A 16,976-nucleotide genomic window follows, 5' to 3' on the forward strand; every position below is an offset into this window, starting at 1 on the left:
TTCTACATTGTAGAATGATAGTGAAGACATCAAACTATGAAATAACACATATGGAATCAAGTATTAAATCAAAATATATTTTATATTTGAGATTCAAGTAGCCACCCTTTTCATTCTCTCAAACAGTTTCATGAGGTAGTCACCTGGAATGCATTTAGATTAACAGGTGTGCCTTGTTAAAAGTTAATTTTGTAGAATTTCTTTCCTTCTTAATGTGTTTTAGCCAATCAGTTGTGTTTTGTGACAAGGGTCAAGAAGCCAGAGTAATGGACATTAAACCGGTGAAAATAGGTCCTTTGGGCTGATGAGTCCAAATTTGAGATTTTTGGTTCCATCCGCCGTGTCTTTGTGAGAGACGCAGAGTAGGTGAACGGATGATCTCCCCATGTGTGGTTCCCACCGTGAAGCATGGAGGAGGTGGTGTGATGGTGCTTTGCTTGTGACACTGATTTATTTAGAATTCAAGGCACGCTTAACCAGCATGGCTTCCACAGCATTCTGCAGCGATCCACTATCCCATCTGGTTTGCACTTAGTGGGACTATCATTTGTTTTTCAACAGGACAATGACCCAACACACCTCCAGGCTGTGTAAGGCCTATGTGACCAAGGAGAGCGATCGAGTGCTGCATCAGATGACCTGGCCTCCACAATCACCCGACCTCAACCCAATTGAGTTGGACCGCAGAGTGAAGGAAAAGCATCCAGCAAATGCTCAGCATATGTGGAAACTCCTTCAAGACTGTTGCAAAAACATTCCAGGTGAAGCTGATTGAGAGAATGCCAAGCTTGTGCAAAGCTGTTATCAAAGCAAAGGGTGGCTACGTTGAAGAACCTCAAATCTAAAATATATTTTGATTTGTTCAACACTTTTTTGATTACTACATATGTGCTATTTTAACATTTATATGTATTCACTATTATTCCACAATGTAGATAATGGTAAAAAAAAAAAAATCCTTGAATGAAGTGTGTCCAAACTTTTGACTGCTACTGTAGGTTTAATATATCATGAGATGGTCACACTGAAAATACATTAGATTATTTTATAAATGAAATTCAAGGAAATAAATGTATAATTTAGCTGATATATGGCAAGATAGCTACAGCATTAAACATATACTGTCGGCAATGGTTACCATAATCAAATTGATGTCCCCATTGAATATAATTACATTATAGCTAGTGGCCCATAGGGCTCTGGTCATAAGTAGTGCACTACATACAGAACAGGGTGCCATTTATTTTTTATTTCACCTTTATTTAACCAGGTAGGCAAGTTGAGAACAAGTTCTCATTTACAACTGCGACCATGCCAAGATAAAGCAAAGCAGTGCAACAAAAACAACAGTTACACATAAAGAAACGTACAGTCAATAGTAATAGAAAAATGAGAAAAGTTTGAGTGGGAGATAAGATTCCATCTTCAGTGATTTTTGCAATTAGTTCCAGTCATTGACAGCAGAGAACTGGAAGGAAAGGCTGCCAAAGGAAGTGTTGGCTTTGGGGGTGACCAGTGAAATATACCTGCAGGAGCGAGTTTTATGGGTGTGTGTTGCTATGGTGACCAGTGAGCTGAGATAAGGCGGGGCTATACCTAGCATAGACTTATACATGACCTGGAGCCAGAGGGTTTGGCAACGAATATGTAGTGATGGCCAGCTGACGAGAGCATACAGGTCGCAGTGGTGGGTAGTATATGGGGCTTTGGTGACAAAACGGATGGCACTGTGATAGACTACATCCAATTTGCTGAGTAGAGTGTTGGAGGCTATTTTGTAAATGACATCGCTGAAGTCAAGGATCAGACGGATAGTCAGTTTTACGAGGGTACGTTTGGCAGCATGAGTGAAGGAGGCTTTGTTGCGAAATAGGAAGCCGATAACAGATTTAATCTTGGATTGGAGATGCTTAATGCGAGTCTGGAAGGAGAGTTTAAAGTCCAACCAGACACCTAGGTATTTGTAGTTGTCCACATATTCTAAGTCAGAACCGTCCAGAGTAGTGATGCTAGTCCGGCGGGAGGGCGCGGGCAGCAATTGGTTGAAGAGCATGCACTTAGTTTTACTTGCATTTAAAAGCAGTTGGAGGCCTCGGAAGGAGTGTTGTATGGCATTGAAGTTCGTCTGAGGTTTGTTAGCACAGTGTCCAAAGAAGGGCCAGATGTATACAGAATGGTGTCGTCTGAGTAGAGATGGATCAGAGAATCACCAGCAGCAAGAGCGACATCATTGATATATACAGAAAAGAGTTGGCCCGAGAACTGAACCCTGTGGCACCCCCATAGAGACTGCCAGAGGTACGGACAACAGGCCCTCCGATTTGACACACTGAACTCTGAGAAGTAGTTGGTGAACCAGGCGAGGTAGTCATTTGAGAAGCCAAGGCTATTGAGTCTGCCAATAAGAATGCGGTGATTGACAGAGTTGAAAGCCTTGGCCAGGTCGATGAAGTTGGTCGGTGATCTGTTTAACTTGGCTTTCAAAGATTTTAAAAAAAGGCAGGGCAGGGCGGATATGGGTCTATAACAGTTTGGGGCTAGAGTGTCTCCCCCTTTGAAGAGGGGGATGACCGCGGCAGCTTTTCAATCTTTGGGGATCTCAGACGATACAAAAGAGAGGTTGAATAGGCTAGTTATAGGGGTTGCAACAATTTCGGCTGATAATTTTAGTCAAGCCCAGCTGACTTGTAGGGATCCAGATTTTGCAGCTCTTTCAGAACATCAGTTGTCTGGATTTGGGTGAAGGAGAAGCGCGGGGGGCTTGGGCAAGATGCTGCAGGGGTTGCAGAGATGTTGGCCAGGGTAGGGGTAGCCAGGTGGAAAGCATGGCCAGCCGTAGAAAAATGCTTATTGAAGTTATCGATTATTGTGGATTTATCACAATGTTTCCTATCCTCAGAGCAGCTGGGAGGAGGTGCTCTTACTTTACAGTTTACGCAAGGGCTTTTTGATGCTAATGCAGAACACCACAGGATGTTTTTGTGCTGGTCAAGGGCAGTCAAGTCTGGGGTGAACCAAGGGCTATATCTGTTCTTAGTTCTACGGGGGTTTTTTTCTCCCCAATTTCGTGGTATCCAATTGTTAGTAGTTACTTCCTTGTCTCATCGCTACAACTCCCGTACAGGCTCGGGATCTCTCCCAAGGTCGAAAGCCATGCATCCTCTGAAACACAACCCAACCGCACTGCTTCTTAACACAGTGCGCATCCAACCTGGAAGCCAGCCACACCAATGTGTCTGAGGGAACACCGTGCACCTGGCAACCTGGTTAGCGTGCACTGCGCCCCACAGGAGCCGCTAGTGCGCCCCACAGGAGCCGCTAGTGCGCCCCACAGGAGCCGCTAGTGCGCCCCACAGGAGCCGCTAGTGCGCCCCACAGGAGCCGCTAGTGCGCCCCACAGGAGCCGCTAGTGCGCCCCACAGGAGCCGCTAGTGCGCCCCACAGGAGCCGCTAGTGCGCCCCACAGGAGCCGCTAGTGCGCCCCACAGGAGCCGCTAGTGCGCCCCACAGGAGCCGCTAGTGCGCCCCACAGGAGCCGCTAGTGCGCCCCACAGGAGCCGCTAGTGCGCCCCACAGGAGCCGCTAGTGCGCCCCACAGGAGCCGCTAGTGCGCCCCACAGGAGCCGCTAGTGCGCCCCACAAGAGCCGCTAGTGCGCCCCACAAGAGTCGCTAGTGCGCCCCACAAGAGTCGCTAGTGCACGCTAGTGCACGCTAGTGCAAACCCTCCCTAACCCGGACGACGCTAGGCCAATGGACCTCCCGGTCGCGGCCGGCTGCGACAGAGCCTGGCTCGAACCCAGAGTCTCTGGTGGCACAGATAGAGTGCCCTAGACCACTGCACCACCCGGGAGGCCCAGTTCTAGATTTTTTTTAATGGGGCATGCTTATTTAAGATGGTGAGGAAAGCACTTTTAAAGAGCAACCAGGTATCCTCTGCTGATGGGATGAGGTCAATAGCCTTCCAGGATACCCGGGCCAGGTTGATTAGAAAGGCCTAATCGCTGAAGCGTTTGACAGTGATGAGGGGTGGTCGTTTGACCGCGGACCCATTACGAATGCAGGCAAGGAGGCAATGATTGCTGAGATCCTAGTTGAAGACAGCAGCGGTGTATTTAGAAGGCAAGTTGGTCAGGATGATATAAGAGGGTGGCCATGGTTACGGATAAAGGGTTGTACCTGGTAGGTTCCTTGGGACGCGACCAGTGAGTCAGGGTGAGGAGGAGTTAAGTGGTGTCTTGTGAATTGTTTGGCCGTCTGTTCTAGACCATAGATTGTTGAGTAATGAGTTGAATCCCACTGCTTGGGTTATTAATTTATTCTAAGAGTGATAATCATTACGTTCATGAACAGTCATGATCTCAAATGTTGAGATCGCAGATCTAAAACATTTTCATGCCAATCCCAGAGTCTACATAAAAACTGTTGGTTGACCATCTCGAAATAATCAATATAAATTTGTTTATTTATGTACTGTAAACCTACATGTATGTCTGTCTTTATCTACACATCTATGGTATGTATTTTGTACTGTATATGCATATTGTATGTATACTAGGCTTGGGCGAAATACCGCTTATACCTTATACCGTGGTATTTCGAAATACCGATGTGATTTCCAATACCGCAAAAAATAAACGGTATTCAAAATCATACCATCGGTATTTCAGGGGTGGGTGCTAAGCCACTGCTTATAACTAACTATAAGTTAAGAAGAACTATAAGAAATCTAAGATGTGTCAAATAAATGATATCCAGCTCAGGCCTCTAGCTATGCATTTGGTTTGCTAACTTGCTAAGTGGTTAGATGTCCAGATCAAGTTTCTTGTTTACAGCAGAGACATTCAATCCCCTCCTGGATCAAGATCCCTGTTGCCTTAATACTTTTGTGCGTAACATAAAAAAATGAATAAAAATACGTTTAATAGCGCCACTTGTGTGCACTTCCGGTAATACCTTATACCCCGGTATGGTATAGAAACGGTATGAAGATATGAATACCTGGATACCACCAAACCCTAACAGTAAACAGTATGTCGTGTGTACAAAACATTAGGAACACCCATGCTCTTCCATGACAGAATGACCAGGTGAATCCAGGTGAAAGCTATGATCCCTTATTTATGTTAAATCCACTTCAAATACGTGTAGATGAAGGGGAGGAGACCGGTTAAAGAAGCCTTGAGACAATTGAGACATGTCTGTGTGCCATTCAGAGGGTAAATGAACAAGACAGAATATTTAAGTGCCTTTGAACGGGGTATGGTAGTAGGTGCCAGGCGCACCGGTTTGCGTGTGTCAAGAACTGCAATGTTGCAGTGGTCCACCACCCAAAGAACATCCAGCCAACTTGACACAACTGTGGGAAGCATTCGAGTCAACGTAGGCCAACATCCCTGTGGAACGCTTTCGACAACTCCATACCCTGACGAATTGAGGCTGTTCTGAAGGCAAAAGGGGTTGCAACTCAAAATTTGGAAGGTGTTCCTAATGTTTTGTACACTCAGTGTATACTGTATGTATATTTACTAGATCTCTATTCATGGACCTGGAACAACCAGTTGTTTCTTGCTCACCTCTACTTTCTCCACCACCTGCTTTCCAAAGGAGCAGACCTTGGTGGAGGAGGTGATGATCATGTTCTCAGAGCTCTCGTACTGACTGGACACGCCGTAGAAGAAACTGCTGTCGTCCTGCAGGTTGGCACTCAAATCAGCCTGCACAGAGAGATAGGAACCACACAGTCAACAACAACAGATCAGCCTGCACAGAGAGATAGGAACCACACAGTCAACAACAACAGATCAGCCTGCACAGAGAGATAGGAACCACACAGTCAACAACAACAGATCAGCCTGCAGAGATAGGAACCACACAGTCAACAACAGATCAGCCTGCAGAGATAGGAACCACACAGTCAACAACAACAGATCAGCCTGCAGAGAGAGAAACCACACACGCAGGCAACAACAGATCAGCCTACAGAAAGAGGAACCACACACCCAGGCAACAACAACAGATCAGCCTGCAGAGAGAGGAACCACACACCCAGGCAACAACAGATCAGCATGGAGAGAGAGGAACCACACACACAGGCAACAACAACAGATCAGCCTGCACAGAGAGATAGGAACCACACAGTCAACAACAACAGATCCGCCTGCAGAGAGAGGAACCACACACGCAGGCAACAACAGATCAGCCTACAGAAAGAGGAACCACACACAACAGGCACCAACAACAGATCAGCCTGCAGAGAGAGGAACCACACACCCAGGCAACAACAACAGATCAGCATGGAGAGAGAGAGAGAACCACACACCCAGGCAACAACAACAGATCAGCCTGCAGAGAGAGGAACCACACACCCAGTCAACAACAACAGATCAGCCTGCAGAGAGAGGAACCACACACACCCAGGCAACAACAGATCAGCCTGCAGAGAGAGGAACCACACACCCAGGCAACAACAGATCAGCCTGCAGTGAGAGGAACCACACACCCAGGCAACAACAGATCAGCCTGCAGAGAGAGGAACCACACACCCAGGCAACAACAACCTTCCAGTCCCTCCCCCTTTTTTTGACATACACATGGTTAGCAGATGTTAATGCGAGTGTAGCGAAATGCTTGTGCATCTAGTTCCGACAATGCAGTAATAACCAACGAGTAATCTAACCTAAAAATTTCACAACAACTACCTTATACAGTGGGGCAAAAAAGTATTTAGTCAGCCACCAATTGTGCAAGTTCTCCCACTTAAAAAGATGAGAGGCCTGTAATTTTCATCATAGGTACACTTCAACTATGACAGACAAAATGAGAAAAGAAATCCAGAAAATCACATTGTAGGATTTTTAATGAATTTATTTGCAAATTATGGTGGAAAATAAGTATTTGGTCAATAACAAAAAGTTTCTCAATACTTTAAATACCCTTTGTTGGCAATGACAGAGGTCAAACGTTTTCTGTAAGTCTTCACAAGGTTTTCACACACTGTTGCTGGAAGGCACTGCTGCGCCTTCTTCACCATGCTGTCTGTGTGGGCGGACCATTTCAGTTTGTCCGTGATGTGTACGCTGAGGAACTTAACATTTTCCACGTTCTCCACTACTGTCCCGTCGATGTGGATAGGGGGCTGCTCCCTCTGCTGTTTCCTGAAGTCCACGATCATCTCCTTTGTTTAGTCAAAATTGAGTGCGAGGTTATTTTCCTGACACCACACTCCGAGGTCCCTCACTTCCTCCCTGTAGGCCGTCTCGCCGTTGTTGGTAATCAAGCCTACCACTGTTGTGTCTGCAAATTTGATGATTGAGTTAGAGGCGTGCATGGCCACGCAGTCGTGGGTGAACAGGGAGTACAGGAGAGGACTGAGAACGCACCCTTGTGAGGCCCCAGTGTTGAGGATCAGCGGGGTGGAGATGTTGTTACCTACCCTCACCACCTGGGGGCGGCCCGTCAGGAAGTCCAGGACCCAGTTGCACAGGGCAGGGTCGAGACCCAGGGTCTCGAGCTTAATGACGAGTTTGGAGGGTACTATTGTAGGATTTTCCGAAGGAGCAGACCTATTGGGGCAGTAAACAAATTGGAGTGGGTCTAGGGTGTCAGGTAGGGTGGAGGTGATATGGTCCTTGACTTGTCTCAAAGCACTTCATGATGACGGAAGTAAGTGCTATGGGGCGATAGTCATTTAGTTCAGCTACCTTTGCTTTCTTGGGAACAGGAATAATGGTGGCCCTCTTGAAGCATGTGGGAATATCAGACTGGGATAAGGATTGAGTGAATATGTCCGTAAACACACCAGCCAGCTGGTCTGCGCATGCTCTGAGGACGCAGCTGGGGATGCTGTCTGGGCCGGCAGCCTTGCGAGGGTTAACACCTTTAAATGTTTTACTCACATTGGCTGCAGTGAAGGAGAGCCGGCAGGTTTTGGTAGCGGGCCGTGTCAGTGGAACTGTATTGTCCTCAAAGCGAGCAAAGAAGTTGTTTAGTTCGTCTGGGAGCAAGACATTGTGGTATGCGATGGGGCTGGTTTTTCTTTTGTAGTCTGTGATTGACTGTAGACCCTGCCACATAACTCTTGTGTCTGAGCCGTTGAATTGCGACTCTACTTTGTATCTATACTGACGCTTAGCTTGTTTGATTGCCTTGTGGAGGGAATAGATACACTGTTTGTATTCGGTCATGTTTGTATTCTTGCCCTGATTAAAAGCTGTGGTTCGCTCTTTCAGTTTTGCGCCATCAATCCACGGTTTCTGGTTGGGGAATGTTTTAATAGACGCTGTGGGTACCAATACACTTGCTAATTAACTCGTTCACTGAATCGGGTGCTTCCTGTTTTAGTTTCTGTCTATAGGCTGGGAGCAACAAAATGGAGTCATGGTCAGATTTTCCAAAAGGAGGGCGGGGAAGGGCCTTATATGCATAGCGGAAGTTAGAATAACAATGATCCAGGGTTTTGCCAGCCCGGGGTCGCGCATTTGATATGCTGATAAAAATTAGTTAGCCTTGTTTTCAGATTAGCCTTGTTAAAATCCCCAGCTACAATAAATGCAGCCTCAGGATGTGGTTTCCAGTTTACATAGTCAAATGAAGTTCTTTCAGGGCCGTCAATGTTTCTGCTTGGGGGGTATATACACGACAGTGATTATGATCGAAGAGAATTATCTTGGTAGATAATGCGGTCGGCATTTGATTGTAAGGAATTCTAGGTCAGGTGAACAAAAGGACTTGAGTTCCTGTATGTTGTTATGATCACACCATATCCCGTTAATCATAAGGCATACACCCCCGCCCTTCTTACCAGAGAGATGTTTGTTTCTGTCCGCGCGATGCATGAAGAAGCCAGGTGGCTGTACCAAGTCTGATGACGTATCCCGAGTGAGCCATGTTTCCGTGAAACAAAGAACGTTACAATCTCTGATGTCTCTCTGGAAGGCAACCCTTGCTCGGATTTCGTCTACCTTGTTGTCAAGAGACTGGACATTGGCGAGTAGGATACTCGGGAGCGGTGCGCGATGTGCCCGTCTACGGAGCCTGACCAGAATACCGCTCCGTCTGCCCCTTCTGTGGTGCCGTGGTTTTGTGTCGCCGGCTGGGATCCGATCCATTGTCCTGGGTGGTGGACCAAACAGTGGATCCGCTTTGGGAAAGTCGTATGTATTCCTGGTCGTAATGTTGCTCTTATATTCAATAATTCCTCCTAGGGTGTCAGGTAGGGTGGAGGTGATATGTAATGTAATAAAACCTAACATTTCCTGGGTTAACAATGTAAGAAATAACACATTAAAAAACGAATTATTGCATAGTTTCCAAGGAAATCGAAGCGAGGCGACCATCTCTGTCAGCACCGATAAGGCATTAATCAAACAATCTGCCAGTCTTGAAGAGGAGACCTTTTTAGTTAGACAGTTCAATCAAAAATCTGAAGAGAAACCTGTATGTTATTTCAGTGGTAACACATCAAGCTTTCTTTCAGTAATGTCAGGTTCTTCTCCTCAGTTAATATACTTAATTTTAAGGAACAGGGAACGTGTGTGTGTATGTCTTAGTTGTCTTTCCAAAACGTATTTCTCCAGTGTGACAGCTCAACAAAGCCTGCGACTGATTCTCTGCAAAGCCCAGCAGCCTCTATTGCTGTTGCCTGTGTTGACTTAGCTTAGCCTGCCACCCCAGCCACTGCATTCCCAAGATGCTGTGTCTAGCTGTGGCGTTAGACCCGTCTGGGCCTCTCCGTCAGGTGCATCCAACCTCCTGTCTGTCTGAGAAAGTAGAATCTCCCCCCTAACGGTTAAGGGAAGGATCTGGGTCAAGGTAATCTGATCCTAGATCTGATTATAGATTTGGACAAGGTGTCATCTCTGTCATGGTAGAGAAAGACAGACAAACATTGAGAGGGCTTTACCTTTTCCCCTCTCAGGCTCTTGTCTCCTAATTGGCCATTAATACAGCGCTCAGCCTCTCTTCATCGCCCTGCTCCTCGTCTTCATCTCTCGCTCCTGTAATTCTATCATTTGTCTTCATCCCCGGGGCCCCGTGACCCTCCCAGAACCCACGCTCCCCCTCTTCTTTAACGGCCTGCGAGGGAATTCATCCAATTACAATCAACAGCCCACAATTGGCTGATTAGATCAGCCAGGCCGGCTCCTGTGTAACAATTTACCAGGGCCGTCTCAAATCGGATTCTCCGGGCACTTCAAAGGCGCTAGACAATACGTTAGGACAGGGCCATGGGCACTACGGGGGGAGCAGGCTGGGCCGGCTGTGGAGCTCGAAATTCAATCTAGAATGCCATAGCTTTGGAGATGTGCAAGCAGCCTGTCACCGTCGCCATGACAACCTGGCCAGAGCCTCAGGACGCCCCCAAGTCATGACCCGGCTGGCTGGCTGGATGCATGGATGGTTGATTGTGTGTTTTGTCATGGGTGCCATGAGGGTTAAGACAATCGGACCCACTATAATATGATGTGGTGAGGGATCGTAATGAATGGCTTGGACATGTTCCCCTCCCTTTCTCTCCCACTTTCATGACATATGGCTTGGTCCCTCGCTCCCTCCTTCCCATTAACCCTGCATCAAATGCCATGGCTCTCAGCAGCTGCTTCTTCCAAGGGGGGAGATGGCGGCTTCATATGGGTGTCACTTGGGTGTCACCAATGTCTTATCTCTCAACAATAAATAAGGCTTCAGAGGAGAATGTGAGGGTGACTAACACCTCATGTACAAGTTAACTGGAGGGGAGATCGTTAGGGGGGAGGGGCACATTCTATATTTGGGAATGTAGAGTTGGGATGTAAAGGTGCGACTCTGAAAACCTTCATTCTGTAGAATATAGCGTGTATAAGTAAAGTTTCTGAAGCAAGTTATGCACATTCTGCGCAAGGAAATGGTCAGAGAAGATGGTCACTCACTCTCTGTGCATTCCCTCTCTCTTGGTTGGGGGGAATCTATAAATAAGTGGATGCGTGTGGGGTGGGTTCAGCCTAATAGCGAGTGGACAGGTGCCCAGGCTCAGGTTTCACCAGTGAAAGAGCAACCCTGCCACTCTCCTGCCCTAGGCTGCCGTCACACACACACACACCACAATGTGTCCTCTATACCCGCTGTACCCATGGGCAGAAAACAGCCAGGTCTTAACAGATTACTTTTAAATTTGTTTCAAACAGAAATCGCTAATATATTCCTTTAGCTCCAGTCCTAAAGCTACCCTAACACAGTTAAAGGCCCAGTGGAGTCAAAATTCTGTTTTCCATATCATATTGTACAATAGCTGATGAAACAAACTCTAAAAGTGTATATATTTTTATCAGGGTTATTTACTGCTAGTTGCTGGTTGAAAGTACAATCTACGCAGGACCTTCTAATTAGCAGATTTAGATGGGGGGGGGGCTCTCCATGGTGACATCACCATGCGGTAAATTAGTTAATAGACCAATAACAAAGAGAATTCTAAACCGATCTGCCAATAACAGCTGGTTTTCAGTTTTCCCCTCCCCACTCAGACAGTCCGAGCAAAATGCTTGCTTAAGAAATAGTATTTTGCTAAAAAGCTATTTTTGTCCATTTTTATGGAAATCTGTTACAGTAAGCAGGGCTGGATGAATGGCGGCTTACCGGGGCTGAATCCCCTGGACCCAGGCCCATGGGGCAGCAAAAAATAAATACTCGTTTTTTTTTACTGCACCCGCCAACCTCAGGAGGATTCTGGGGGGGACCTGCCTTAATTGGGTAACTGATTAATAAAAACAAAAAATTTAACTGCATATTAACTCAATATGACGGGTCAATTGTGTGAGTCAGGGGCTGGGCCCAAGCCCATAGGAGACCCAAGAGGCAAAAAAACAAAGATGTTATAATATATATATGTATATACACACACATTTGAGTGATACTCTGCTTTGCTTCTCTATGATTCTAGTCAGAAAGCAGAAAAACACACTAACACACATTTTCTTTTACTGCAACCCATGTGTGGACCAAATAATTTATTCCCATCCAAAATTATATTTTCCCTAACCTGAACCCTAAACCCAAACCGTATCCCCTAACCTTAATTCTAACCCTGATGGTAACCCTAAACCTTAAATAGCATTTTTCCTTGCGGGGACTGTCAAAATTGTAAGGACATCTGGTACCCAAAAGGATAGTTAACCAAAAACACACACGAGCAGTCACACCTGCATGCACACACAAACACTATAAATTGGCCTCTAACACACACCTCGCTTTGACTCACCCAGAACTTGACGAGGAAGAAAGCGTTAGGCGGCCCCTTCTCAAACAACTCCTTCATCCCTCCCTTCTTCTCAGGGAACTTGTCGTAGATCTGCCGGATGTCCACTGCCTCCAGGTACGGGTCACTGAAGGTGGGGTTGGACTGACCGATGTGCACAAACAGGTGCTTGTTAAACTGCAAAACAAAGGGGAGAGAGAGATGTTGATTACTAGCAAAGCGCTGCTTCAGTTCATGGTCAAGATGCTGTCATGGCCTGAGGAAGGAAGTAACACCTTTAGAAAAAGGCTTGTTGGATGAAAGTGAGATATTTATTTAAAGCTGTATGTCGCACACTTGTACATTGATGAGATCTGAAATGTTGCTTACTAATTGCAGTGCCCCTCTATTAACTAAGGCTGCGTTTAAATAAAGGCAGCTCAATTCTGATTCTTTTTTCACTAGTTGTCGGTGTCAACGCAGCCTACGTGAGATGATTATGGAGGCTAATCAGGCAGGGCGAGGGGCTACTAAGTGACTACTCACGGTCTCTAGGTCCTGAGGCTGCTCCAGGAAAGCAGAGAACTCTAGCATGCGAAGCTTGGAGCTGGCGATACTGCGTCCCTGCCACGGGGGGGTGCCCGGCGACATGGACAGGCCCGCCGTGCTCTCATAGCCTGGTGAAGAGGAAGGGTGGGGGCCAGGGGCAACAAAATATACCAAAGGTTTATAAAATGTTACATTCTGTCTTTCTCTGAGCTTTGTTGGAGCTCTTCATCGGCATCTTGTGTATTTCATCACTTGCAGACCATGACAGCATCTGTCGACACATGGATGTGAGGGAAGCTGGGAAAACCCACCTGTTATGGGGGGCGGGCCGGACGCTTGCATGGCGTAACTCTGCTGGGAAAAGGGCTTAATGCTGGAGAGAGGAGACAGGCAGTAGACACATTACACCCTCACCCACCTGACCCCGTGCGTGCGTGTACACACACACACCTAATTGACTGACCCTTAAACACACTGGGGGCTCAGCTTCATCAACTAAAGTGCTTTTTAAATAAGATGTTTCTCATATTCAGTTTGGACGGATTGCGATTTCCATTTATTCCATTGCAGTAAACCAATGCCTTTTGACAGACATACAGAGAGTCAGGCACGCACACACAGGGTTTTAACTTACTCTTCAGGACCCCTAGGCTGTCCTGGAAGGCCGCCATGCCAAAACTAAAGAAAAGAAAACATGGAAACATCTTTAATTACACACACTACCTCTCCTTCTATATGTGTCCCTCAGTGTTGCCCAAGGACAGGGTGTGTGTGTCCATGCACATTACTCACCCCGCCGGCAGTGGGATACGGCGGCCTGGACAGCCCCTGCAGAGCCATCTTGTTCTGAAAGGCGGTGGCGGAGATGATCTGGGCAGAGGACATGGTGGCCATACTCTGGAGTGCCTTGTCTTTGGCAGCCTGGTCCTGCAGACACACACAGCAGGCCCCAGGGGTCAGACAAACACACTTTCCACTTTAGTCAGCAACCGGTTTTCCTGGGAACACTTGCCCCACTATGTTAGTTGGGTGGGAAAAGAGGGGCGGAAGGTTGCATCATCCGGTGCTGGTCTGGGAGGCTGGATGATATTGCAGTCAAGGGCCCTGGAGTCGAAAGTAAAGTTTATAGCCTTGGCAGAGGCCGGGAGGTGTTAACAAGCAGTCTATGTCTTTGCTAGAGGTCAGAGTGGGAGCTGGCCCGGGCATGTCAGAGGGCTAGCGCCATGCTAATGCTAATCAAGCTGGTTCGCGGACAAATGCTAACGGTAAGCAGGAGACATGGTGGCTACCAGAAACGGCAGAGTCATTCCTGTCTGATGTTTATGGTAAAGCGTTATTGTTCTGTGAGCGAGTGTGTCCATCATGTTGACTTCAGCAGTTTCCAACTCATCTGGGACTACAAACACTCTCAACCCAACCCTTTAATGAAAGGCCAACCAGCACATTCTTTTCCCCAGAACCGTCCGACACAAGGGCATAGCCGAAATATGCGGAGTACATCTGCTAATGTTCTCAGTTACAAGAAAGACCTATTTAAAAAGGCCTGTCAAAGGCTTGTGACCAACGCTGAGGCCCAGTGGCCGCCGTCCAGAGAGACGGAGAGCTGTGTCACCTGGCGTGTGTGTCTGTGGTGAGAAACGTAAACATGCAAGCGCAGGGGACGGAATGTGTAAGGAAAGTTTTCACCCACCAAACAGGAACACTTCTATTGAAATACTTATGAAATGCCTGGAAGGAACAATGCATTACAAACATTAATTTATATCCTGACAAATGCATTTGTTCATATTGTGCACAGCAAGCCTCAAGCCAGGGATGCTGGAGCATATTTAAATTGACTGTGGGGACTTGTAGGGATGCATCATCTGTACTGAGCATTGCATAAAACGCTCATACAAATGAAGGGGTTGATATTTAATACAACCCACTCTCTCTCTGTTTCTAATTGGTTTTGTCTCTCCATATTGTTTTCACTGAAATGTAGGAATGGGAATCCATTAGAAATTCCCTATCGGATATCAACGCCATGGTATATTTAGTTATTTAGTCATGGAATCAAGCCTCAAAATGAGAAGAGAATAACATGGGTTAAGGTACAATGAAGACCATAGGAAGCGTTCCTGCTGATCTCAGCTCTGTGGCTTTAAAGGAACAACATCACGGCTACAGCCAAGCACCCCCACAGCCTCCCCAACAACCCTCCATATTAACTTCACACGTTAAAAACATCAGCATGCTACTCCAAATGACCTGCATAGCTAGTGCTGTAGCAGACAGAATTGGAATGGGTAGAATGGTAGACATTCCCATTGAAAGCAAGGTCCCGACAAATGGTATGTGGACCGAGATACATTGGTGAGGAGGATTGGAATTTGAATGTCTTGCGTTCTAAACGCAATCGTGAAAGGTTGAATTGTGCCTCCATATTGGCAGATCCTGCTGAATTTAGACCCTGTGATTGGTTTGTCTACCCATTCCATTGCTGTATTGAGCAAACCCATGATGCAGCGCAACAGTTGAAGATCCAAAAAACGAGGGAGACTCACGTAGCGTACCTTCAGCTTCACCTGGATCTCCCGGGCCTTCCGTCGCGCTAGTACCTGGATGTGACTGGACACCTGGAGGAGAAGGACGGGGATCAGGTCTTTGGTAGATGTGTCTATCTCCATGTTGACGCCAAAAGGTGCGACAAAACAATAAGGTTGATATTCTCATTCTTACCACAGTGCAATGTCATTGTCTTGAAACGTTTGGTACCAACATGGCACTCATTAAGAATGGAAAATAAATAGGAAAATGCTCTCACTGCTGCTCATGCTCCAAGGGGATGTCATTATAACATCGTTTCAACCCTTAGGTCTTCATCAAACATCCATGAATTAACCTACAACTCCAGCACCTGCAAAAGTACCTGGATGTGGGCATGTTCTTCAGCTTTTTTACTAATTAAGAATGGCATATTTACAAATTGATTTACACCAGAAAAGTATGTGGACCCTTTCAAATGAGTGGATTCGGCTATTTAAGCCACACCCATTGCTGACAGGTGTATAACATCGAGCACACAGCCATGCAATCGCCATAGACAAACATTGGCCCATACTGATGAGCTCAGTGACTTTCGAAGTAGCACCGTCATAGGATGCCCCCTTAACATCAAGTTAGTTCGTCAACTTTCTGCCCTGCAAGAGACTGTAAGTGCTGTTATTGTTAAGTGTAAATGTCTAGGAGCAACAACGGCTCAGCCGCGAAGTGATAGGCCATACAAGCTCACAGAACAGGACCACCGAGTGCTGAAGCATGTAGCGTCTGTCCTCGGTTGCGACACTCACTACCGAGTTCCAAACTGCCTCTGGAAGCATTGGCTGGAGTGGTGTAAAGCGCATCATCATTGGACTCAGGAGCAGTGTTCTCTGGAGTGATGAATCACGCCTACCCTCTGCCAGTCCGACAGACAAATCTGGGTTTGGCGGATGCCAGGAGAACGCTATCTGCCCCAATGCATAGTGCCAACTGTAAAGTTTGGTGGATGAGGAATGGTTCGGGCTAGGCCCATTAGTTACAGTGAAGGAAAATCTTAACGCTACAGCATACAATGACAATCTAGACAATTCTGTGGTTCCAACTTTGTGGCAAAAGTATGGTGAAGGCCCTTTCCTGTTTCAGCATGACAATGCCCACATGCACATACAGAAATTGTTTGTCGAGATCGGTGTGGAAGATCTTGACTGGCCTGCACAGAGCCCTGACCTAAACCCCATCGAGCACCTTTGGGATGAATTGGAACGCAGACTGCGAGACAGGCCTAATCGCCCAAGATCAGTGCCCGACCTCACTAATGCTGTTGTGGCTAAATGGAAGTAAGTCCCCGCAGCAATGTTCCAACATCTAATGGAAAGCCTTCCCAGAAGAGTTGAGGCTGTTGTAGCCGCAAAGGGGGGGACCAACTCCATATTAATGCCCATGATTTTAAGATGTTCGACAAGCAGGTGTCCACATACATTGCTAGACACTTCAACTCATTGTTAACCCCAACCCCTCTCCACCCCCATCCCATAAGAGGTCAAAGATGACGACCCCCCGCCCCCTCCATGTAACGCAACATCAGCCAGTGCCAACCTGTCAGTCAGTCACTCCATATCAAATTCCATGTCCCAGATAGGGCTCCAAATCCCTGCCTCATCCAGCCCTCTACAGCGTCCTCTCTGCTGCAAAGAT

At 46.8% G+C, this 16,976-nt stretch overlaps 1 protein-coding gene across 1 annotated transcript in view; it reads right to left on the minus strand.

The window, feature by feature from the left end:
* LOC112219174 (transcriptional enhancer factor TEF-3) overlaps positions 1 to 16,976 on the minus strand; it is a 29,235-nt gene that overhangs the window by 3,046 nt on the left and 9,213 nt on the right. Inside the window, exons 4-10 of the mRNA XM_024380376.1 lie at positions 15,305 to 15,376; positions 13,551 to 13,685; positions 13,393 to 13,436; positions 13,070 to 13,131; positions 12,756 to 12,886; positions 12,234 to 12,407; positions 5,575 to 5,715 (exon numbers count right to left, since the gene is read on the minus strand). Coding sequence (XP_024236144.1) covers positions 5,575 to 5,715; positions 12,234 to 12,407; positions 12,756 to 12,886; positions 13,070 to 13,131; positions 13,393 to 13,436; positions 13,551 to 13,685; positions 15,305 to 15,376 — 759 coding nt within the window. The remainder of the gene's footprint in view (positions 1 to 5,574; positions 5,716 to 12,233; positions 12,408 to 12,755; positions 12,887 to 13,069; positions 13,132 to 13,392; positions 13,437 to 13,550; positions 13,686 to 15,304; positions 15,377 to 16,976) is intronic.

The sequence above is a fragment of the Oncorhynchus tshawytscha genome, linkage group LG19 (genome assembly GCF_018296145.1).
Source record: "Oncorhynchus tshawytscha isolate Ot180627B linkage group LG19, Otsh_v2.0, whole genome shotgun sequence".
In the NCBI taxonomy this organism is placed as follows: Eukaryota; Metazoa; Chordata; class Actinopteri; order Salmoniformes; family Salmonidae; genus Oncorhynchus; species Oncorhynchus tshawytscha.